General features: G+C 45.7%; 1 protein-coding gene and 1 pseudogene across 1 annotated transcript; both read left to right on the forward strand.

Annotated features, from left to right (window-relative positions):
• The first annotated feature begins 13,719 nt into the window (after positions 1-13,719).
• On the forward strand, positions 13,720-14,649 carry LOC102726088 (large ribosomal subunit protein eL6 pseudogene; annotated as a pseudogene).
• A 1,009-nt stretch (positions 14,650-15,658) lies between these two features.
• Positions 15,659-19,496, forward strand: LOC115938098 (regakine-1-like). Its single transcript, XM_081805339.1, has 3 exons — positions 15,659-15,809; positions 18,604-18,724; positions 19,084-19,496. Exons 1-3 carry the CDS (start codon positions 15,740-15,742, stop codon positions 19,175-19,177), a joined length of 285 nt encoding a protein of 94 aa, XP_081661465.1. The 5' UTR covers positions 15,659-15,739; the 3' UTR covers positions 19,178-19,496.
• The last annotated feature ends 4,159 nt before the right edge of the window (positions 19,497-23,655 follow it).

The following is a 23,655-nucleotide window of genomic DNA, read 5'->3' on the forward strand; positions in this document are numbered from 1 at the left end:
GAGAAACAGAAGAATAGAAAATACAAAAGAGAGAATATGAAAATGTGTCTGTCATCTGGTTAACCGGAGTCCCAAAATGAGAGGAGAGAGAGAAGACAGCAGATGCATCTGAAGAGATAAATGGCTAAAATTATTACAAAACTGATGAAAGGTATGATTTTGAAGATTCAAAGAGGGAAGACATCATCCCTGTTACTATCAAAGGGTCAAGTGTAATGCCAGCCCCTCCTACCATCAGCCCTAACCTACAGAGGAGAGATACCACTGAACTTTTTAGAGATGCTGGTGTCCCTCTCACCAATGAGTCCTGATGGCTTTGGTAAATAGTATGTTCTCTGGGATTGCCCATGGAACATAATCTGGTGGGTCTTCCAACCTCACACAATATATCCTTTCCAGCATGCTCACTTCCATGAACCTCTTCATCCCTTTCTCCTCCATCTGTCATGGCAAGTCAGGTATTTTAACTTCACTCAGCGTGATCCATCGCTTTCTCCAGGCTTCTGGAGCTTTCCTGGCAGCAAATTTTTACCAACCCTTGGGATCCTTGCCAGGTAGTTATAACCTGTACCCAGAAAAAGTACTCCCAAGTCAATAAGCTCCCCCTTATCCAGTCTTGTGTTCCAGGTTGCTTGATCAAGCACCCTCAGATTCCAAACCCAGGGTACTTCCCCAGCTCAGGCTGGCACATGCTTGCTAAATTTTCCTGTTCCTTTCCTCCCTTCTCAGATATATAATTGACTGATACAAGAAGACTATGAAACAAGGAGATATGGAAAATATGAATGGTCCTATTTGTATTAATGAATTAAATCAGTAATTAAAATCCTTTGGGGGAGGGGCGCCTGGGTGGCTCAGTTGGTTAAGCGACTGCCTTCGGCTCAGGTCATGATCCTGGAGTCCCGGGATCGAGTCCCGCATCAGGCTCCCTGCTCGGCAGGGAGTCTGCTTCTCCCTCTGACCCTCCTCCCTCTCATGCTCTCTGTCTCTCATTCTCTCTGTCTCAAATAAATAAATAAAATCTTAAAAAATAAATAAATAAATAAATAAAATCCTTTGGGGAAAAAAATCTTCCTACCTAGCTGGTTCCATAAGCAAGCTCTGTCAAATATTTATAGAAGAAATAATGGAGGAAGTATAGCCTTTTAACAAATGGTGCTGGAACAACTGAACATCTGTAGACCAAAGAACATGACCTTGACCTCAACTAACACCTTATGCAAAAAATTAACTCAAAATGGATCATGGACCTAAATGTAAAACATAAAGCTATAAAGCTTTTAGGAAAAAAAAATAGGAGAAAATCTTCAGGATTTAAGACTAGGCAAAGAGTTTTTACGTTTGACACCAAAAGTACAATCCATAAAAGGAAATTCTCATAAATTGGACTTCCTTGAAACTTTATACTTTTGCTTTTCCAAAGACCCTGTCAACAAGGTGAAAGACAAGCTAAAGAATGAGAGAAAATATCTGCAAACCACAGATTTGGCAAAGGACTTGTATTTGGAATATGTAAAGAACTCTCAAAACTCAACAGTAACAAACAGTCCAATTAGAAAATGGGCAAGAGGCACGAAGGAACATTTCAATGAAGAGGATACACAGACCAAAAATAAGCAGTGGTATTGTTGACTGTGGGTTTTTTAATCCTTATTTTTAAAGTTACAGACTAAAATAGTGAGGTAGGTAAAATAATGTCACCTTCCCCCTGCCCCCACAAAGATGTCCATGTCTTAATCCCTGGAAGCTGTGAACATGTTATGTTACGAAGTCTGGAGGAATCAAGATTGCTATCCACTGACTCTGAGATGGGGAGATTACCCTGGATTATCTGAGTGGGCCCAATGTAATCCCAGGGATCCTTATAAGGGAGGCAGGAAGGTCAGTGTCAGAGTGACGCAATGTGAGAAAGACTTGAGCAGCCATTGTTGGCTATATTCAAGGAATGTGGGCAGCTTCTAGAAGTCAAAAAAGACAAGAAAATGGATTCTCCCGTAGAGCCCCCAAAAAGGAATGCAGCCCTGCAGACACCTTGGTTTTAACCCATTGAGACCCATTTCAGGACTTCTGACCTCCAGAACTATACAAAAATAAATGTGTTGTTTTCAGTGACTGAGCTTGTAGTAATTTGTTACAGCAGCAATAAGAAACTAATATAAATATTTACAGATAAAATGATATCATAGAGGTTTTAAAACATAACCACAATTTCTCTGACATTCCTCTCATGAGAGGTGGGCTCTAGTTCCCCCGTCCTTGAGTCTGGACAGGCTTGTGACTGCTTCCATTACAGTGGAGGAGATGCAACATGACTTCTGTGGCTAGGTCGTGGAGGGCCACGCACCTTCCACCTTGTTCACCAGGAACAGTCATCTTGGAGCCCTAAGACTGCCAGCCTGGAAGGGCCACATGTAGACAGCTCCTGTTGACAGTCCAAGTTGACTCTATCTTTCAACCAACCCAGCCCAGGTACCAGACATGTGACTGAGGAAGCCATCCTAGAAACAGACCTTCCAGTGCAGAGGTGAGGGTTATTTATGATAGGATGGCTTGTGACATCATAATTTATATCACATTTGTGTGGTCAGAGCAGTTGTAAAATAGCATCAGCACCTTCTGTTCTATGGGAAAGAAACAGTCAGCCCACAGTTCACCGATATATCTGTCTTTGCAAGGAGGCCTGTGGTGATACCAACTCCCTAGCCATGCACTAACTACAGAAGTAATTTCTTTAGAATAATCTCAATGAATTAGCAAACAATTTTCTGAGATGTGCCCCCAACTGATGGAGAAATTGAGCTACATTTGAAGAGCTGTGTTAAGCAAAGGGTGTTGACAAACCCTGAGCTGGGCAACTCACAGCATGACACCAACATTATCATTAAAATTTTCCCTGCTCATCACCCCCAGTTTCCATCCTCCAATGCCATGGGGCTTTCTATAAAGAGAAGGGGTAATGGCTTGAACCTGGTGCCAGCTGCAAGTACCCAAGTCTTGTCTTAGCTGTGCCAGTGCTTGATCTCAGAATCTCCTGCCCACCCAGCATCATGGAGGCATTCAAGACTCACCATGATGACCTTCTCAATACCATGTCAGTCTACCATCCCTTCTGGCTTTTTCAGATGTCACACTCTCTGGTCCCAGGTGAGACTATATCAAAAATGTCCTGATGACAAAGATCACTCGAGTGAAAATAGAGCACTCAACATGGGGATTTGAACCCTGGTCTCTCTTTCAAAAGGGTCCAGTCTATCATGTTCTATCAAGTAGTTCAGAGAGAGAGGACAGAGAGCAGAGGAGGTAAGTTCCACTTTATAGATAAAATAATTGAGGCCAAATTCACTGAATAACAGTTGGCAAGAGGCATACTCCAGGTCTATTCACTTCCCATTGGTGCAGGTAAGTTTAGATTCATGTCAGCTATTCTCAAAAGCCCAGTTGTTTTGGTGACATAAGAGATATCCCAGTTTGATCTCTGTTCTATTGCAACATCTTGGGCTAGATGAATTTTCCTCCTAAAAAAGGCAGAAGGCCAGATAAGACATTTTAAGTTTCTTAAAGAATAAAAACCAAAATGGAGAAATAGACATGGGAATTTCTAGGGAAAAAAGCACATGCCCCAGTTCATCTGTGTTCCCCAACTTTAAGAAATGCTATGACTTTCTAGTTCCTTTTGACCTTTCTTGGGATTAGCATAAAGCAGAAGAAGTTGATCTTCTTTGGCTTTTAAATGACTCCGTCTCATGCTGTGCCTTCTTCTACAGTTGGTGTTAACTCTCCAGCCTCCTGCTACTTCTCTTACACCCACCAGAGGATCCCTCAAGATTCTGTAGCAGACTCTTATGAAACTGACAGCCAGTGCTCTAAGCTCAGTGACATGTAAGGGTACTCCTCCTACTCACTCCTGGTGAGAAACTGGGGAAGCCCTGGGGGAAAGAGCAGCCCCCATTGGTATAGGGAGGTAGACTGGACACCATCCTGGGAATACCCAGATCTCTGGCCCATCACAAGTACAGAAGAGACCCTCAGCTCTTTTCTGAGCTAGTCCGGGGCCAGGAAGGAGCCAGAAGAAGCTGGCCAAGTGCAGAAGAGGGGGAAGGAAGTGACAGCAGAAGAGAAGCTGTTAGGAGGAGATCCCCATGAAACTGTCAAGGAAATTGGGGGCCTTCAAGTATGAGAGCTGATTGCTGAGAAAATGATAGACCCTGAGATGTCAAGTCAGAAAGAGGGAAGGAAGGGCCACTGTGGGCCTAGAAATTTCCCTGCTGTCTATGTCCTCCTGAATCCTTCTGTCTTCTCTATCCATTTAGCTTGACTAAAAGAGACCAACTGGTCTATGCCAACCCCAGTGATGCCTGGGTCCATCATGAACCTGGAGCTGAATCTGAGGGGTCTAGAAAGAAAGAGCCAAATCAATCAGTAGATTGAGGAGCAGGGACCTAAGCCAGAAGAACAGTACTTGGAACCCCAGGAGCTACCTCTTCGATGGGTTTAAACCCCACCTCCCACTAACCAAACTCTGGAGCCTTCCATACTTAAATTTTAATTTATTTTAATTATTTCATCTTTATTTTTATTTTGAATTACGTTTTCATCGAATGGTCTAAGAAATCACACAGTGCGTGGCATTCAAGGTGATATTGAATGATTGTACTAAATTTTGTCTTTAGATATTTGACCAAATCCATCAACAAACAAGAATTTTTGAATACCCATTTTTTCAACAAGTATTTGGTCTTTGTACTATGTTTTAACCTTGTGAATAACAAAGATGCTTTCATTGGTTTAAAAGAAAGCCTAGACCTTCTAGCCATTGTGTTGCTTGTTTTCTTGGGATGAAAGGGGAAGTTGAAGAAAATCAGAGAAGTGAGAAAAGACAGAAAAAGAAATGGGGAGGGTATGTGCTATGGTGAGCGCTGTGAATTGTGTAAGACTGATGAAACACAGACCTGTGCTCCTGAAACAAAGAATACATATGTCAATAAAAAAAAAAAGAAAGACAGAAAAAGAAAACATGCCACTGTAATCTGTAATGACACCTCACCTTGCAGTGGAGATTATCAACCGGAAGAGCCAGAGGTGAAATGTATGTTTAGATTAAACCATAATCTATGTTCTCTAAAATAAAATCAGCACTTGACATGAACAAAAGAGCAAGACATTCTTTCATATGCATCTTTGCATTTTTAAAATAAATCAAGCTTTCTTAAGAATAGTAACTTACATTTATTGAATTTAATTTGAATTAAGAACTTTCAGGCATTGGCTCATTTTGTCCTCAGATAACTACTGTGATGCCTATTTTGTTATTGTGCCAGTTGACAGATAAGGAAGCAGAAGTTCAGGGAGGTTAGGTTAACTCCTACATGGCTATCAGTTAGCCATGTTGGGATGTTCATGTCCCACGCCCTTAACCATCAGACCCCTGTCTCTCAAGGTGTGTTTGTACCTGGAACAGACATAACTTGGCATTCCCTGTTCCGTGATGTGGGCACTCTGGGCCCAGCTAACCAGGAGATCATCGTCGTGGGTGTGCAAAAGCAAGATGATTTGAGTCCCTCTACCTGTTACTGCATCTTCATTTTGCTTATGCTTAACAAGCCAAAAGTCAGAGTGTAGGCAGTCTCTCTGCTTGCCATCTGTCTCCCATCCCTTACTCAGATATATACTCAGGGCATGGCAACAAATATGCTGTCGAGGTAGACCCTAGCTAAATAGTGAGAAGACTCCCTCTTTCCCTGATGGCACCCCAGTTTCTACAAATATTTCCTGTGGAGTTGTCTCATCCACCTTTAGGGGACCAGTGAAACTATAATACTTCCCGCTCTGGGTACTGATTCTCTCCTGTCCCCTCTCTTCAATCTCCTGCCTCAGTAGAAGAGCGTGATGGGGAGAGGTAGAGGGCTAGTCCTGCCATCATCAGGGGATAGCTTAGCTGGAGGGGTCTATGGCATGGTCTTTTTTTGAATGAGACAACAACTTTGCAATAGGATAAATCCCAGCCAACACCTTGTTAAATGACACAGAAAATTCCAAGATACCATGGGGCAGTGAGACTGCCTAATGCTGGAAAATAAAGAAGGATAATTACTCATAGGATTAGACCAGAACTCCACAATTTAGATGGGGAATCCACAACTACTTTTTCAATTTTATCTTTTTATTTATTTTTAAAGATATATTTATTTATTTTAGAGAGCAAGAGTGAGATAGAATCTTCGAGCAGACTCTCGGCTGAACGCAGAACCTGACACGGGGCTTGATCTCATGACCCTGAGATCATGACCTGAGCCAAAATCAAGAGTCAGACACTTAACTGACTGAGCCACCCAAGCATCCCTATTTCTTCAGTTTTAGAAAAGATATCCACAATTTATATAAGGATTAATATTCATCATATATCAAGAACAAACTGGTAAGAAAATAAAAGACATATCACATACCTAAGTGTATTGAACTCTATAATTTTGCTTCTAAAAGAAATTAAAGTTTTCCTTTTCCCCATTATCCTTCCCGATGACTCTATTAGAATTAAAAAGAGTCAAGAGCAGGTCTTGGTGGCACTGAATACAACAGGTAGCCAGGGAGCTTGGCATGCAAATGAAAAGTGAGCTCCTCACCAAGTTCTCCTGTATGAAGACATGGTCAAGGCTCTACCCACAAGCTCAGGACCTTTACATTTGCTCCTCTGATTTCCCACAATTTTCATCTCTATGTCCAGAGACTTGTACACAGTCTTTATAACAGTTTTATTTAAAATATCCCCAAACAGGGGCACCTGGCTGGCTCAGTTTGATAGAGCATGTGACTCTTGATCTCAGGGTCCTGAGTTCAAGCCCCAGGTTGGGTAAGGAGCCTAAAAACAAACAAACAAATATATATATATAATATATATATCCCAAACTTCTTTCAAAATAGAACACAAATGTCCATCAAGCGGTGAGTGGATAAACAAATTGCGGTACAGTTAGTTCTGCAAGACCATGACGTGTGCATTCTTAGAAAACGATTGCACACTGCAAAATCATGCAATAAAAACCACAGGGCTTGGGGAAGATGGAGCTGGGGCACAACACTGAAACACACACAAAAAAGAAATAGGAACAGAGTAAAAGCACCGTTTTACACATGTTAAATAGTTAACATAAATACAATACATATGGCACTTTACTTTGAAAAAGGCCTGAATCAAGGAAATCCAAATCAAAGCCACAATGAGATACCACCTCACACCAGTCAGAATGGCTAAAATTAACAAGTCAGGAAATGACGGATGTTGGCAGGGATGCGGAGAAAGGGGAACCCTCCTACGCTGTTGGTGGGAACGCAAGCTGGTGCAGCCACTCTGGAAAACAGCATGGAGGTTCCTGTGCTCGCTTTGGCAGCACATATACTAAAACAGCATGGAGGTTCCTCAAAAAGTTGAAAATAGAGCTACCCTACGACCCAGCAATTGCACTACTAGGCATTTACCCAAAAGATACACACATAGTGATTCGAAGGGGCACCTGCACCCCAATGTTTATAGCAGCAAAGTTCACAATAGCCAAACTATGGAAAGAGCCTAAATGTCCACTGACAGATGAATGGATAAAGAAAATGTCATACACACACACACACACACACACAATGGAATATAGCCATCAAAAAAAATGAAATCTTACCATTTGCAATGACGTGGATGACAAATGGAGGAAGGCAAATACCATATGATTTCACTCATATGTGGAATTTAAGAAACAAAACAGATGAACATAAGGGAAGGAAAAATAAAATAAGATGAAAATTGAGAAGGAGGCAAACCATAAGAGATGCTGAACTCTACGAAACAAACTGAGGGTTGCTGAAGGTAAGGGAGGTGGGGGGATGGGGTAACTGAGTGATGGACATTAAGGAGAGCACGTGATGTAATGAGCACTGGGTGTTAGGTGCAACTGATGAATCACTAAATTCTACCTCTGAAACTAATTAAAAAAAAAAAAAGCCTGAAGTTTGTTTACAGAAGTGGGAGTATATTCTCTGAGCATAGTGGAATTTAATTAGAAATCTATAACAAGGGGCACCTGGGTGGCTCAGTTGGTTAAGTGCCTTCAGCTCAGGTCATGATCCCAGGGTGCTGGGATCGAGTCCCACGTCGGGCTCCTTGCTCAGCGGGGAACCTGCTTCTCCCTCTGCCTGCCGCTTCCCCTGCTTGTGCTCTCTCTCTCTCTCAAATAAATAAATAAAATCTTAAAAAAAATCTATAACAACAAGATATATAGAAAATGCCCAAATATTTGGAAATAAAGAATGTAGTTCTAAACTGCTCATGCGCCAAAGATGAAATCACAAGGGAAATAAGAAAACATTTTGAACTAAATGGTAATGAAAACATACATAAAAAATCGGCATTGTGAAGATGAAGCAGGACAGAGAAGAGGATTTACAGCTTTAAATGTTTCTGTGCGAAAAGAAGAAAGGTGTGAAATAATGAATAACGCCTCCACCTCCAGAAACTAGGAAAAACTGAGCAGATTAAACCCCAAGTAGGTAGAAGGAAAATAAGAATGGTAAGCAATGAAACAGAAAACAAGCAAAAGAAAAAAGTCAGGAAAATAAAACTTTGGAAAGATTATTGATAAACCCTTGCTGCCTCTTGTACATTTCTCCCTGGGCCCCTCACAAATGTCCTGTTAGAGACCAGCCACTCATGCTCCCAGCCTGGTGCTATGTTTGGGCCAGTCCTCCTGCCATCCTGGGGGAGAGAGAGAGATCCTGCAGGACGAGGAGTGGACAGAGACACAGACAGGTGGGCCCCGCCAGGTGTGCAGAACATGGATCCCTGGGGTGTTTCTGCATTGACCCAGGGCCCACAGGGAATCAAGGACGAGCTACCTCCATGCAGAGAAGAGAGAGGAGGGGAACTCAGCTTCCATAGCAATGAAAAAAGGTCTAGGGACCTTGAGGGCTGGGGGGTATGTGTGGCTCTGAAGGAGATTGGCTCTGAGATCCCCAGAACAGAGAGAGAATCCCACAAGCATTCTGCTATGAAATTGTTCCTTTTTAATATACTTCTCCCTCTTACCGTGGCTTCCTCCGTCTGAGAGACTGGAAAGGTCTGTGCTGACCCCAGCAATGTGTGGGTCCAGAAATCCATCTGCAACTGGAATTCGATCGCAGAGGAGTCTGGAACCAGCCAGAAAAGCGCCACAGATGTGAACAGATTGGGGCACCAGGACCTGAGCCAGGAAACATCAGAAGCTGCTTCCAGACATACTCTAGGGCTCTGTTTGACATTTATTTTCAACTCAGGTGCGCTATGTTATGGTTGTAAATTCCTTTTCCATTTCGAATTCTGTTATTTACTAAATGTTTCAAGAGGTCACGTGGCTCGGTCTTACTCCCCCTCCCCCTTCCCCCTTCCCCTTCCCCCTTCGGTCACTCAGAGGATTTCAGTGGCTGCCGTGAGCAGGGTCTAGGCAAACATTATAAGGAATTCATCAAACCAGCAATACGTATTGACGAAGGGTACCCAGTTCTAGATTCTAAGTTTGGAACGAATAAAGTGTTCCTTCCTTCCTCCTGTGTCCTTCCCTCCAAATCCCATTAAATGTTAAATTTGAGAAGTATCAATATTGGCGAGACTATGGAACATCCGGCACGTCCCATGGCTGCTGCAAGTGTGAACTGATCCTAGCATTTTGAAAAGTACTGTTGGCATCGGGTACAGTAAAGGTGTGCACAGCCAAAGACCCAGAGCCCCGCTCCTGGGTGCCTCCCACAAATCCCCTCGCACACGAACGCCGGGACCCGCGGCAGCGATGTTGGCTTTAGCAAACATAAAAGGAGGCAAATGAAAACATGGATACACGGTGTATACCCATACACTGAAATGTCCCCAGGACTGAAAGTAAATGCACGGCAGCTACATCCAGGAGCGTGGGTGAACCTCAGAAGCGTAATGTGGAGAGAAAAAAATCCATGCATATAATGATTCTATTTATATAAGGTTCAAAAACAGACAAAACTAAAAATATGTTGTTGAAGATTCAAATATGCGTGGTGAAACTATAAGACGAGCCAGAGTGCAGTATAGACAATATTTGGGAGAGAATCACTCAGAGGAAGAGAGGCAGGGGATGGAATTGCAGAGGGGCCCACCAGATGCCAGGTCCAGCGATGTTTGTTGTAGTGTGTCTCTTTATTCTCAATCTATATTTTATGTTCCTCAGTAATAAGTAAAAATAATTATAAAAATCCGGTTATAGAAAAGAGCATTTAAGTATGACCCCATTTGTTCATTGTATATGTATATAATATGTATAATGATCGTGTATAGAAAAATGACTAGAAAGTTACGCATTAAAATATTAATAGTGGTAAATGGAGTTTTTCCACTTTTTTATTTTCTTCAAGATTCTATAAAAAGCATGCACCATTTTTGTTAAAAATTATTTTAAGCTAGGGGCGCCTGGGTGGCTCAGTCGTTAAGCATCTGCCTTCGGCTCAGGTCATGATCCCAGGGCCCTGGGATCGAACCCCGCATTGGGCCCCTGCCCGGTGGGAAGCCTGCTTCTCCCTCTCCCACTCCCCTTGCTCGTGTTCCCTCTCTCGCTGTCGCTCTCTCTGTGTCAAATAAATAAAATCTTTAAAAAAAATTATTTTAAGCTACACATAGAATTCTATAATGAAATGAAACTGTTCACCATATGTCAAAGCATGGGTTATGAAATTGGTTTGTTCAGTGTGATCTCAGCTAGGGAGAAAGCAGGCAAAGGGAAAAGACAAAGAGACATCTAAAAATGTGCCTGGGATGGGGCACCTGGGTGGCTCAGTCACTTAAGCAACTGGCTCTTGATTTCCACTGGGGTTGTGATCTCAGGGTTGTGGGATCAAGCCCCACATTGAGCTCAGCACTCAGTGGGGAGTCTCCTTGGGACTCTCTCCCTCTGCCCTTCCCCCAACCCCACGCACACACTCTCATGCTCTCTCTCTCTCTCAAAATAAATAAATCTTTTTTAAAAAATGTGACTGTGGAATCACAGGGGATTTCTTCTTACTTAGTTTTGCTTAGTTATTTTCTAAATTTCTTCATATTGTTGCTTTTTAAATGATGAATCACAATGAAAGCTTTTGTTTTGTTTTTAAAGATTATTTATTTGAGAGAGAGAGAGAGAGAGAGTGTAAGGAGGGAGAGGGAGAGAATCTCAAGCAGACTCTATGCTGAGCACAGAGCGTGACACAGGGCTCGATCCCATGACCCAGAGATCACGACCTGAACCAAAACCAAGAGTTGGATGCTCAATCCACTGAGCCACCCAGGCGCCCCTGTTTTGTTTTAAGAAAAATGGGCCAAAGGCCTATTACTTGCTTACATTTGCAGAAGACCCTATACAAATTGTTCATGGCTAAATCTCTGGTTCCTGGACAGTGCTTAGCTCATAGTACGCATTCAGTAATTATTTACAGAATACATGAATGAGTAAATGAATTAATGAATGAACAAAGAGTGTTAACTGAGCAGGTAGAAGAGATAAAGCAGAACTCTTGGTCTCTGGTTTTTATTTGTCCCTTCTCTGCCCATTACAGTCTAGAAAGGGCATAATTTCCATAGATGAGAAACCCAAGATGGGTGGTTAGATTGCATGACATTTCATTCCTTGGCTTGCATGAAATCCTTTCTAGCAGCTGAGACAACATACAGTAGAGACTGATAACCTTTGTGGATTCTTGGGAGGCAGGGAGTTTGTAAAATATTAAAGACCAGCAAACTCAACCAACTTTCCCAAAAGGAAGGGGAAAGATGGATGAACTTGAGAGTAATCAGCTACTTCTGTACTGGGCAAGATTCTATACCTATGCAATTCTTGGTAAGAAACCCTTTGTTGGCACTTAAAAAAGGAAATGCTCACTGCAAGTCAGCATGGATGCAGCTAGGGCAAATCCAGCTGAACCTACCCCACTTCCTTCTCTGGTAGCAATGAACATCTGAGGAAGGGTTGGCTGAAAAGAGCTGTAGACAAAGGCTCTGATTTTCAGCATTCAGCAAAAGTGCCCTGGGAATGGCTGAGAATTCAGGAAACTAACATACAGTCTATCGTGGGCCCCACCATTGTTGTACGTTGCCGTGTGTAAAACAAAAACAACTTTACCAAAAAGATAAAAACCTTGGAGCCTTAATCCTTCCCAAGTCCCCCTCCCCCAGTCCAGCCCTGATCCTTTGGGGTTTTTGTTTTTTGTTTTTTAAGATTTTATTTATTTATTTTGACAGAGAGAGACACAGCGAGAGAGGGAACACAAGCCGGGGGTGGGAGATGGAGAAGCAGGCTTCCCGCCGAGCAGGGAGCCTGATGTGGGGCTCGATCCCAGGACCCTGGGATCATGACCTGAGCCGAAGGCATACGCTTAACAACTGAGCCACCCAGGCGCCCCTAGCCCTGCTCCTTTGAATAGGGGAAGCAGTCAAGCAGGACTGAAGGTCCAGAAGAGGAGTGCACATTGCTTACCAAAGCACAAAAGGCAAATGACTCAGTGTCACCAGGAACTTAGTTTCAGAAGTCCAGGAATTGGCATAGAGACCCAAGAAATTGTACGAATCAGCTTCTTCCATCTTCCTGCCCATGTGTATCCCCAACATCCCTCCCCCATCTGATGTTGTGCTAACTAAGGGGACAAGCTCCTATTCTTTACATTAGAACAGGGGTTTAAATTTTTCTTTTTAGGAGGGAAACACTTTCTTTGCAAACAAACTTACCTGGAACCCCCTTATATAAAACTGATAAAAAATACAGATGCTTAAATCAAAACCACAATGAGATACCACCCCACATCCATTAGTATGGCTACAGCCAAAAAAAAAACAGAAAATAGCAAATGTTGGCAAAGATATAAAGAAACTGGAAGTCTTGTGTATTGTTGTTGAGAATATAAAATGGTACAAAGGCTGTGGAAAACAGTATGACGGTTCCTCAAAAAATTAAAAATTGATTTACTGTATGATCCAGCAACTCCACTTCTGGGTATATACCCCAAAGAATTGAAAACAGGGTCTCAAAGAGACATGTGTATAGCCCTGTCCACAGCAACATTATTCACAATAGCTAAAACATAGAAGCAGCCCAAGTGTCCATCAACAGATGAACGGATAAGCAAAATGTGGTATATCCATATAATGGAATATTATTTGGCCTTAGAAGGAAATTATGGCATATGCTACAAAATGGATGATCCTTGAGGACATGCTAGGTGAAATAAGCCAGTCACCAAAAATAACTACTGTATGATTCCACTAATATATGAGTTACCTAGAGTAGTCAAATTCAGAGAGACAAAGTAGAGAGCCAATAGCCAGTGGTCGGGGAGGAGGGGAGGGGAGTTATTGTTTGATGGGCGCAGAGTTCCAGTTTTGCAAGATAAAAAAAAGTTCTGTGCTTGGATGGTGGTAATGATTGCACAATATATGGATGTAACTAATACCACTGAACTGCACACTTAAAAATGTTTACAAAGGGGCGCCTGGGTGGCTCAGTCGTTAAGCAGCTGCCTTCGGCTCAGGTCATGATCCCAGAGTCCTGGGATCGAGTTCTGCATCAGGCTCCCTGCTCAGCGGGAAGCCTGCTTCTCCCTCTCCCACTCCCCCTGCTTGTGTTCCTGCTCTCGCTGTCTCTGTCTCTGTCAAATAAATAAATAAATAAATAAAACTCTTTAAAAAAAAAAAAATGTTTACAAGGGCACTTTTCCCATCTTGCAAGATGGCGGGCGAAAAAGCTGAGAAGCCGGATACTAAGGAGAAGAAACCTGAAGCTAAGAAGGCTGATGCTGGTGGCAAGGCTAAGAAGGGTAACCCCAAGGCTAAAACGCCAAAGAGGGGGAAGCCCCACTGCAGCCGAAACCCTGTACTTGTCAGAGGAATTGGCAGATATTCCCGATCGACTATGTATTCCAGAAGGGCCATGTACAAGAGGAAGTAAGTATTCGGCAGCTAAATCCAGGGTTGAAAAGAAAAAGAAGGAGAAAGTTCTTGCTACTGTCACAAAACCAGTTGGTGGTGACAAGAACAGTGGTACCCAAGTGGTTAAACTTCGCAAAAAGCCTAGGTATTACCCTCCTGAAGATGTGCCTCGAAAGCTGTTGAGCCACGGCAAAAACCCTTTCAGTCAGCACGTGAGAAAGCTGAGAGCTAGTATCACTCCCGGGACCATTTTGATCATCCTCACTGGGTGCCACAGAGGCAAGAGGGTAGTTTTCCTGAAGCAACTGAGCAGTGGCTTGCTACTTGTGACCGGACCTCTGTCCCTCAATCGAGTCCCTCTGCGTAGAACACACCAGAAATTTGTCATTGCTACTTCTACCAAAATGGATATCAGCAGTGTGAAAATCCCCAAACATCTCACTGATGCTTACTTCAAGAAGAAGAAGCTGCGCAAGCCCAGACACCAGGAGGGTGAGATCTTCGACACCGAGAAAGAGAAATACGAGATTACAGAGCAGCGCAAGGTTGATCAGAAAGCTGTGGACTCGCAAATTCTGCCAAAGATCAAAGCTGTTCCTTAGCTTCAGGGCTACCTCCGCTCTGTGTTTTCTCTCACAAATGGAGTTTACCCTCACAAATTGGTGTTCTAAATGTCTTACAAAGAACGTAATTAAATAACTGATCCATTTAAAAAAAAATTGTTTACAAGGGCAAATGTTATGTTATATATATTTTACCACAATAAAAAAAATTGGAAAAATAAACCCCCACACGTGCTTAATCTGATTTTGGTGGGAGTAGAGGTGAGGGACAGCCACATCTGTCTGACCTCTCAGTAGGGTGACCAACTCATCCCTGTGTTAACACTGAAGGTCCCACATCCCAGGACTACCCCTCGTCCCAGGCAAACCAGGATGGTTGGCCACCCTATCTCCTAGTCCCAGACGGACCACTGTGGTGTTCCTGTGCAGGGCCCCTGCAGGACAAACTCAAGGGTGTCGAGATACAATTGTATTCTATAGGATACATTGCCCTGTCCCCAGCTCACCCAGCTTGAGCCAGAAGGAATTCATCCCTCAGCCTCAGTCCTGGAGGCAGCCCTGGCTGAGCAGAGAGCCCTGTACACCTTCCTTGGTTGCTAAGGATCCACTCAAGCTCCCTGTGCTGGGCAGAGGGCAGGGCCTCCAGCTCACCCTAGGTGAGGCGTTTCAGTCCAATCCTGGCTGGTGAGGCCCAGCCACCCCAGAATCCCCTCCAAATCCAGCACCCCACTCCCAGTCCCCATCAGGCTTGAGTCCAGGCCTGGTGCTGGAGGTAGACAGAGCACAGGGCCCCCACATCCTCATCCTGGTGGGTCCTAGAATCCCGAGCCTGAGACAGTTGCCTGGGCCTTTGGACTCATGGTCCACATGGGCTCACCCCCAAGGAGGCTTCACCAGGCTCCCTGGGGGGGAACAGAAAAGGAGGGCAATTTCTCCCCCAAAGCCCTTCGCCTCTGGCCTTCCCCTACCACCACCCTCAAGATGCAAGCCAAATGTGAATTCTGGGATCATTCTCTGTCTTCTACATCTCTTTGAATAAATTGACTCAGTTCTCGTATTTTAGATACGTCACCAGTCACAGTTCCAAAGAAACAACACTCCCATGCAATCTTAGATTTTTCTATCTCGTGACTTCCTCACCAGCAACCTCTTATAAAGGAAGGTCAGAGCCCAGATTTCAAAGAGTCAGGGAACCCAGAAGTCTTCAGCCCCATCCTGCTCCTGCAGCTGGTCAGCCGCCAGAAGGATGAAGGTGATCCTGGCTACCCTGGCCTTCCTCCTCATTCTTGCTGTCCTCTACACTGAGGCCAATGAAGGTGAGGCCTGTTACTCTTATTCTTCTGAACAGAGATGGTACAGTGGCTGGAAGCAGGGGGCTGCAGGGAGATGGGGGTGGTCCAGAATAGGCTGCAAAACAGCGTCTTTACCAAGGGTCTCTCCCCGTTCCTGGTTGGGACTCATTTCTGCCTCCTTTGGGGAGAGAAAATCCTGCCTCTGAATGCAGCCTCCCTGGCCCTGGGGTACCTAGCAGAGAGAAGCTGACCCAGCACCCTCCGGGCTCCTTGCTTAGCGCCCTCTTGCAGACATACAGGAGCCCCCGCATAGGCATGGGCTGGGACAGAGGAATCTGCAAAGGCTCAGACTGTCTTCGTGGCTTAGATGGGGTTTTACATGTTGATTGGTTGCCAACATTTAAAAATCTGTATTTCTTGCTTCTTTTGCAACTATGGAAGACCAAGCAGACAGGAGCCTGAGTTCCCACAAGCTTTCACTGGGACTGAAGTGGTGGGGGCCGTCCCTTTAGACAGGGGGTGCGCTCCCAGGTCTTAGGGCCCCCCACTGCCAGGACCACATGCACCCTGTCTGCCTGTCTGCCTGGCTTGTGGGGGCATTGAGCCTGAGACCCCAATAGCAGCCTTGCCCCTCCCCCTTTAAGGTTTGTCTAGTATGTCCATGGCATACCACTGCTCCTGGCACGTAGTAAGCTCCTAATAAATATCTGCGGAATACTCCAACAGCAGGTGACTGAGAAAGGCAGGGCTATACCCCAGCTGTCCTGACCCCCAGCTCACTGCCCTTTCCGCCCTAAACAGGCATGGTTGCCTCTCTGCAGGGGGCAGGAACCAGGGGAGAAGGTGGCACAGTAGGACCCTGGGGCGGTGGCGGGGGCTGGAGGGAGATTTCCCAGGAAACTATTCTCCGGAGCTGAATTTCAACCAAAATCAGAGACAGAAATACACTCAATCCTAGCACTCTGATCCGGCATCCCTGCTAGTCCAAGGAATGATGGCCGGTTTTCCAGGAACTGTGACGGCACCTAGCTATAGAGCTCCCTCCCTAATGCTTCCCCGTGATTCCCGTGATCATCGTGGGGCTTCTCATCTGCAGATGGGGGAAGGGATACTTTCTCAAAAGGCTGGCGTGAGGAATGGAGATCAGCCATGTCAGGAACTAAGCCACACACCAGGCCTATGGTAGAGACTCAGTCAATGGAAGCTTTTTTTTTCTTCTTCAGAGAACAGCAACCCGGAATGGAGAAATAACTGGCTTTACAGTCAGGGAGACATAGATTCAAGTTGAATTCATTCATTCATTCAACAAATATATATTAAAAGCCTACTCCTGCCACCCTTTCAGTAAACACGCTGGGCTACAGTGAGGGACAGAGGCAGACACTGTCTCTACTCCTAGCGAGCCTCATTCTAGAAGCTCTGCACTGGTCAGCTTGTGGACCTTCCTTGTCTCTTTCAGGCCTCCTGAGCCTCAGGTTCTCTGTCTGTTACACAGGGGTAAGGAGGCCCTGACTTCAACAGTCATCAGTATATAAATCAATACACAGTCCTTGCCCCATGTCCTTTTTTTAAGGAGACAGGTTTGGAAAGGGTGGGTGTCCTGCCCGGAGTCACATAGCTTTCAGGAACAGAGACAAGGACAAGTGTAGCTTTCCTGCTTTGTAGCCAAGGCTCTGCTCATTATAACATCGCAAACCTCCCCCTTCTATCATTTTCTCGAGACCCGTGAAGGAGGACCCTCTCCTATAGAGGGGGCCAGTCCTGCCCTGCTGTAGCCCACCCTGGACATCCCCTAGCAAGTCCATACGGCAATTCCTTCTCAGTATGTCAGGAAACTATGTTTTTCCAAATCCCAAGTCCTAAGAAAACTCAGTTGAGAAACTGGGAATATGTGGAAAATTCTTGCAAGAATTAAAGCTTAACAATCCATATGGAGGTGTTACTGATTTAAAGGAATCCACTGACATGTAGAGCAAAAGCAGGAAACACGTGACACGTGGGATGTAACGTTAAGATCAGCATTTCGGGAAACCGGGACAGGAGCACGCAGGGGGGATGTGACCAGGACCTGACAGCTTGGAGCTGTAGCCATGTCACAAGTATGAGTCCATGGCCCTGTCTGCTGCTGAGTGTTTACCTTGTACACTTAGCACAAATCATGTAAGTGGTGTTTCGAGGAACAAGTTTTAAAAGCAAAATACGTCCTTCAATGGGCCATTTCAACTGTGATTCCTGCTAGGAGATGTGAATATTCTGCTATTCCCCGAGAGAAGGGTCAGAGAGAAGTCAGGAGGGGCCAGCCGTGGGCAGGGAAGAGAGGTTTTAGAGGAGGATAATTTTTTTTAAGTCATCTCTACACCCAACGTGGGGCTCAAACTCACGACCCTGAGATCAAGAGTCACATGCCCTACTGGCCGAGCCAACCAGGGGCCCCTAGACAAGGATAATTTTTTTTTTTTAAAGATTTTATTTATTTATTTGAGAGAGAGAGAATGAGAGACGGAGAGCATGAGAGGGAGGAGGGTCAGAGGGAGAAGCAGACTCCCTGCTGAGCAGGGAGCCCGATATGGGACTCAATCCCGGGACTCCAGGATCATGACCTGAGCCGAAGGCAGTCGCCCAACCAACTGAGCCACCCAGGCGCCCTAGACAAGGATAATTTAAGAAGGAGAGGAGGACGAGCTGCAAGAGGCCAGGCCTTACTGCCTCCGAGATGCTCTGGTCTGGTCTCCTCCTCTGATGCTCTGGGCGATAGAGATACAGGTCTACGCTTCCTTGTGGAAAAGCTTTCATCATCACATGGCCCTCTACCTTGCAGAACCAGTTAATGAATTAACCCTCAGTTCGTGCTGTTTTGCCTACATCTCACGGAAGGTCCCACTCCGGTTTGTGAAAGGTTATGATAGGACCAGTGACCAGTGCCCCACCCCAGGGGTCATGTAAGTTTGGCCATGCTGGGGGCGGAAGGGGGTGTAAATATGAGAACCAGGAGGGCCTGGGAGAAGGAAGCAGAGGGGTGGGACTAGCTAGGAAGTGGGGGGAGCACAGGAAGAACCAGCTGAGCAGCACCCTGGGGACTTCCCAGCCTGAGCTTGGCCTCCAGGGAGGTAATGGGAGCTGGTGGTAGGGTCTTCACGGACTCCTTGGGGAGCAACAGAGAGTAGAGTGTCCTTCTCTGTGTGAAGGGGCCACGTCCAGCAGAGAGAGAGGTGGGGAAGCTCAAGCTGGGTAGAGAAGGAGCTGGGCTCCTCTCTGCCTGCTGACTCAATTTCCCCTCTTTCTCCTCCTTGTTCCACAGCTTCCTTACCCAACAGGGCCGACAGATCTGCGCCAACCCCAGTGTTGCCTGGGTGCAGAAGTACATCAGACACCTAGACCACGTGTCTAAGTGATCTGGGAGCACTGGGGCCCGTATGGCCGAGGGACTTTGAGGAGACGCCACGGAGCCCCCTTCCCTCCCCAACTCTCTCAGCCCCAGAAGGTCCCTGGGAGTTGTCCTGGCCCAAACTGAAACTCTTTCTTGCTTTTCTGTGCTCCCATTCTCTGATGAATCCTGCTCTTTCCTGAAGCTTTGCTTTGACACTGCCCTCTGGGACCTGAGGACACTGTGGCCCCCAGACAGCATCTGTCTCCCCTTTGCAGGCAGCCAGTTGTTGAAATAAAGCCATGCCCCAGAAAGGAAACTGGGTGGTTTGAACTGGTTCTCTCACAGACAGCTGGTTATGTCTTTTCTTTTATAGGCACTTCTACGGTATTAACTATGTATCAGGTGCTGTTCTAGACTCTTCCGTATGAACTAATTTACATAGTGGGATGATGGGGGCAGAGTTAGAATCAGGAGTACCGAACACAAGCAACCCCTCTTTCGGGGCCTTATATCAGGGGAACAGCGTGAAAATCCAGACAAACTGTTCGTTTGCATGGAAAGTAGCCAGCTGAGGTGCACACCTAACACATCTCATCATTCCCATCATCCATACTGGGGGCTGCAGCCCCCCCTTCCCTGGAAGCTCTTCCCTGCACCTCTGCCATTTAAACATTTACTTCTCTGACCACCTCTCAAGACCTAGTGTAAGTAACAACTCGTTCTCTGTGCCCAAAGCCAAGCACCCCAAACTCTGAGATCCTGCCTGCAGTCTCTTCAGTTGCTCCCTTGGCCCTCATCCCTGAAGCCTGGTGTGGAAGTGACTTGGGACATCTGACCTTGCCCCCACCACCACCCCAATTAAAGACAGAGCCAGGTACAAGGCAGTTCTCCGTGGGGTACCAGGAGGAAAAGGGAGGTAGGTGGGAGGTACTCAGCTCTGCTCTGGGGAATGCTGAAGCTGACGCCAGCCTGGCCATGCTTCACCGGACACAGACCAGAGAAGGGCCTCAGGGACGCTGGCGTTGTTCAACCCATGCCCCCAGACTCAGGTCTTGGAGAAGACACACTACAGCTTTCTGCCTCAGTCCTAACTCCTGTGGAAGAAGGATCCTGTTTGACACCATAGGTCAGAGATCTCTGCACATCCGTGAGTTTAGTGGTGGGGTGAGGGGGGCCATCTACTGTCCAGGACAAGGTTAGGAAACTAACAGTCTATCTTAGGTGTCCTCACATTCCCCCATTGAGGCCCATTTCCTCACTTTCCTGCTCCTCACTCTTCCAAATTCCAGCCCTTAGAGCCATAATGCACCTGGGCTTACTCTCACTCAAATCCCATCTGGAAACCAGTTCTCCGCACTCCATTCACACTAAAATATGGTTGAAGTCTTGAGGGAGCCCAAATCCCAAAGCCAAAGCGACAAGAATCACTGAGGAGGTGGGAGGGCCGGGGGTCTCTGGGAAGGATGGGAAGGAGTGCAGGGGTAAGTAGAATCTCCACTCTCCAAGTTACTCATAGTCCTACAGGTAAGCACAGCCATCTGGCCCCCAGCAAAGTGAACCTGTCTGCCTATAGGAGGGAGGGAAGGAGCTTAGGGAGGCACCCACTATGTGTCAAGAATTGTGCAAAGTGCTGTACGTACACAACATCTTTTAACCATCTTCACTTCCCTGTGGTGTCCAGCTCATTACTCCTGTTTTACTATAAAGTCCATTTCGGGCACAGTCCTCCTAACCCTTCCTGATCCATCCCTCTCGCTAGGTGACCTCAGCCAGACTCATAGCTTCCATATTCCTGTATATGCTGACAAGTTCCAAATTTATACTTCTCCAGCCCAGGCGCCTCCACTTAGGTGTCTAAGAGCTTCTCAAAATTAGCTGGTCCAAACTGAACTCCTGAATGTCCCCAAATCTGCTCCTCCTTTGTCTTTCCGTCTCAGTAAACAGTAGCAACATCCTCCAACTGTTCTGAACAAAATCCTGTAGCCATCCATGATTCCACTCCTTCTTTCCCCCCATCACCTATCTTACACCCAAAACCTGAGCACTCACTGCCGCCTCTGTTGTCACTCCACCACCCACCGTCTCTCCCCAGGATGACCAAAGTAACCTCGTAGGAGTCTCCACGCTTGTAATCTCAACAGAACAGCCAATGATCCTTTCAAACATAAGTCAGATCGTTCCATTCTCCTGCTCAAACTGCCCCCCCCAGTGATTTCCTATCTCAGAGTCAAAGTCAAGTGAGCATAACTGCCTTCCAAAGACCTTACAATACCTACAAAATCCTGCATGATTTGCCCACCAGCCCCACACTACCTGACCTCTTCTCCTACTTTCTCCCTAGCTTCCTCCACTCCACTTCAATGCCTTCCATGTGGTTCCCCAAACACACCAGGCAGGATCCAGCCCCAGGGTTTTGTGCCTGTTCCTTTGCTGGAATCTTCCTCCTCCATCTCTGGTCAGCTTCCTTTAGGTCATGCTTATCAGGAAAGCCTTCCTTGAACATCCTGTAATATGTAGCATTTCTACACACACACACACACACACACACACACACACACACACACAATTCCTTAACCTCCTTCCCCACTTGTTGCCATTACCTCCAAAGTACTTGCCAGCTTGTGTTATACTATATATTTACTTATTTATGTTTATCTGTCTCCTTGTAATTAGAATGTAAACTTCATGAGGGCAGAGATTTTTTAATATTTATTCACTGCTCTACCCTCAGTGCCTAGAGAGGACCTGGTACAGAGTAGGCACTATTGGATGGATGGATGGATGGATGGATGGATGGATGGATGGATGGATAGATGGATGGATAGATGGATGGATGGATGGATGGATGGATGGATGGATGGATGGAGTCACTTAGGCTCAGAAACAAGCCTAAAGAGGGGAAGGCCTCCAGGAGAGAATTTTTGGAACAACTCCATCTTGAAGAGCACTTCTTCCCAGTGGGAGGATAACCACTAATGACCTTCACAGAGAGGTTCTGGAAAGTAGAGCACAATGGCACTTCATTCTTGCTGCCATTCTTCTTTGTTATTTGGGATGCTTGTCCCTGTGGGGAGCTGAGATGGATACTGAGTGTCCTGGGAATGTGGAACTGTAATTGCGATGGGATATACTCCTTCCTCAAGTTTCTCTCCTCAGGAAATAGAATCTCCACTCTCCAAGCTACTCAAGCTGAAAACAGGAAGTCATCCTTAAAACCCCTCACCCTCATTACACCCCCCTCCATCCAATCTATCAACAAATCCCTTCACTCTGCCAAAATCTCTCTCAAATCCACCTACATTGGCTCTTCCACCACCACCACAATCCAATCCCTCATCCACATGACCTCATGATGTGTCTCAGAAGCAGATGAGGGTTTGGCAGGTATACAGAATCCAATCAGGCATCTGAGAACGGTGTCTAGTCAGGAAGATCATGAAAATTCAGAATTCAATTATACAGAAAGAAGTGGCTGAAGAAAGTCAGTGATAACCTTAGCAGGCAGTACAAAATTCCATCCACACAGATCACAGAAAAGAATTACGAAAGATCTAAAGGACTGATGGACAGGCATCGGAGCATCTTCAACGCCAAAGAGGATGGTAATACATGTCCTAAAGAACGAAAGAAATGACAAAATCCAGCCTAGCCATGAGGAATGTTTGCTACACCCTCCGTAGAGGTGCTGGCTTCTGTCTATACAAGTAACACAGAAGAATCATTTGAGGGTATAATTAGAACCTAGAAGCCACCAACCCATTTTAAAGGAAGTGAACTCCAAGCCTCCTGTTGTCATCTCGACTGAAAATAGAGCTCCATGTACCCAGTCATGGTGGAATAGAATCACCCCGAGGTGTGCAGACCCAGGTCTCAAGTCTCTTTTGGCCAGTAAGCAACCCCCCACTGCTGGGATGGTGATCGGGTGAAGACCACAAATAACTGGCCTAGTAATCTCAATGTGTTTAAGATAATAATACCGTACCCTAGTGGGTAAGCCGCAGAACGGTTATAATTAAACATAGATGGGCGCCTGGGTGGCTCAGTCGTTAAGCGTCTGCCTTCGGCTCAGGTCATGATCCCAGGGTCCTGGGATCGAGTCCCGCATCGGGCTCTCTGCTCGGCGGGGAGTCTGCTTCTCCCTCTCCCACTCCCCCTGCTTGTGTTCCCTCTCTCGCTGTGTCTTTCTCTGTCAAATAAATAAACAAAATCTTTTTTAAAAAAGGTAGATAGATAGATAGAGATAAAAATCAAAGGAACTTCAAATGGCTTCCTACACAGAACTTCAGCTGCAGATGTGAACAAACTCACACCAACAGAAGTTGTCCTCCTCTCTCGCCCTGATGACCACAATCGGCTCCTCTTGGGCTCTCCACTTCCATCCTTCGCCCACCCCTCTCCATTCTCCACTGCAGCCACCTGAAAACCCTCCAAGAGCTTCCCATGATAACTGGAATAAAATCCAAAATCCTTACCCTCCCTGCCAGACGTCCCCATACTAGGGCC

The sequence above is a fragment of the Leptonychotes weddellii genome, chromosome 15, assembly GCF_054177405.1.
Source record: "Leptonychotes weddellii isolate Sample4059 chromosome 15, ASM5417740v2, whole genome shotgun sequence".
Lineage (NCBI taxonomy): Eukaryota > Metazoa > Chordata > Mammalia > Carnivora > Phocidae > Leptonychotes > Leptonychotes weddellii.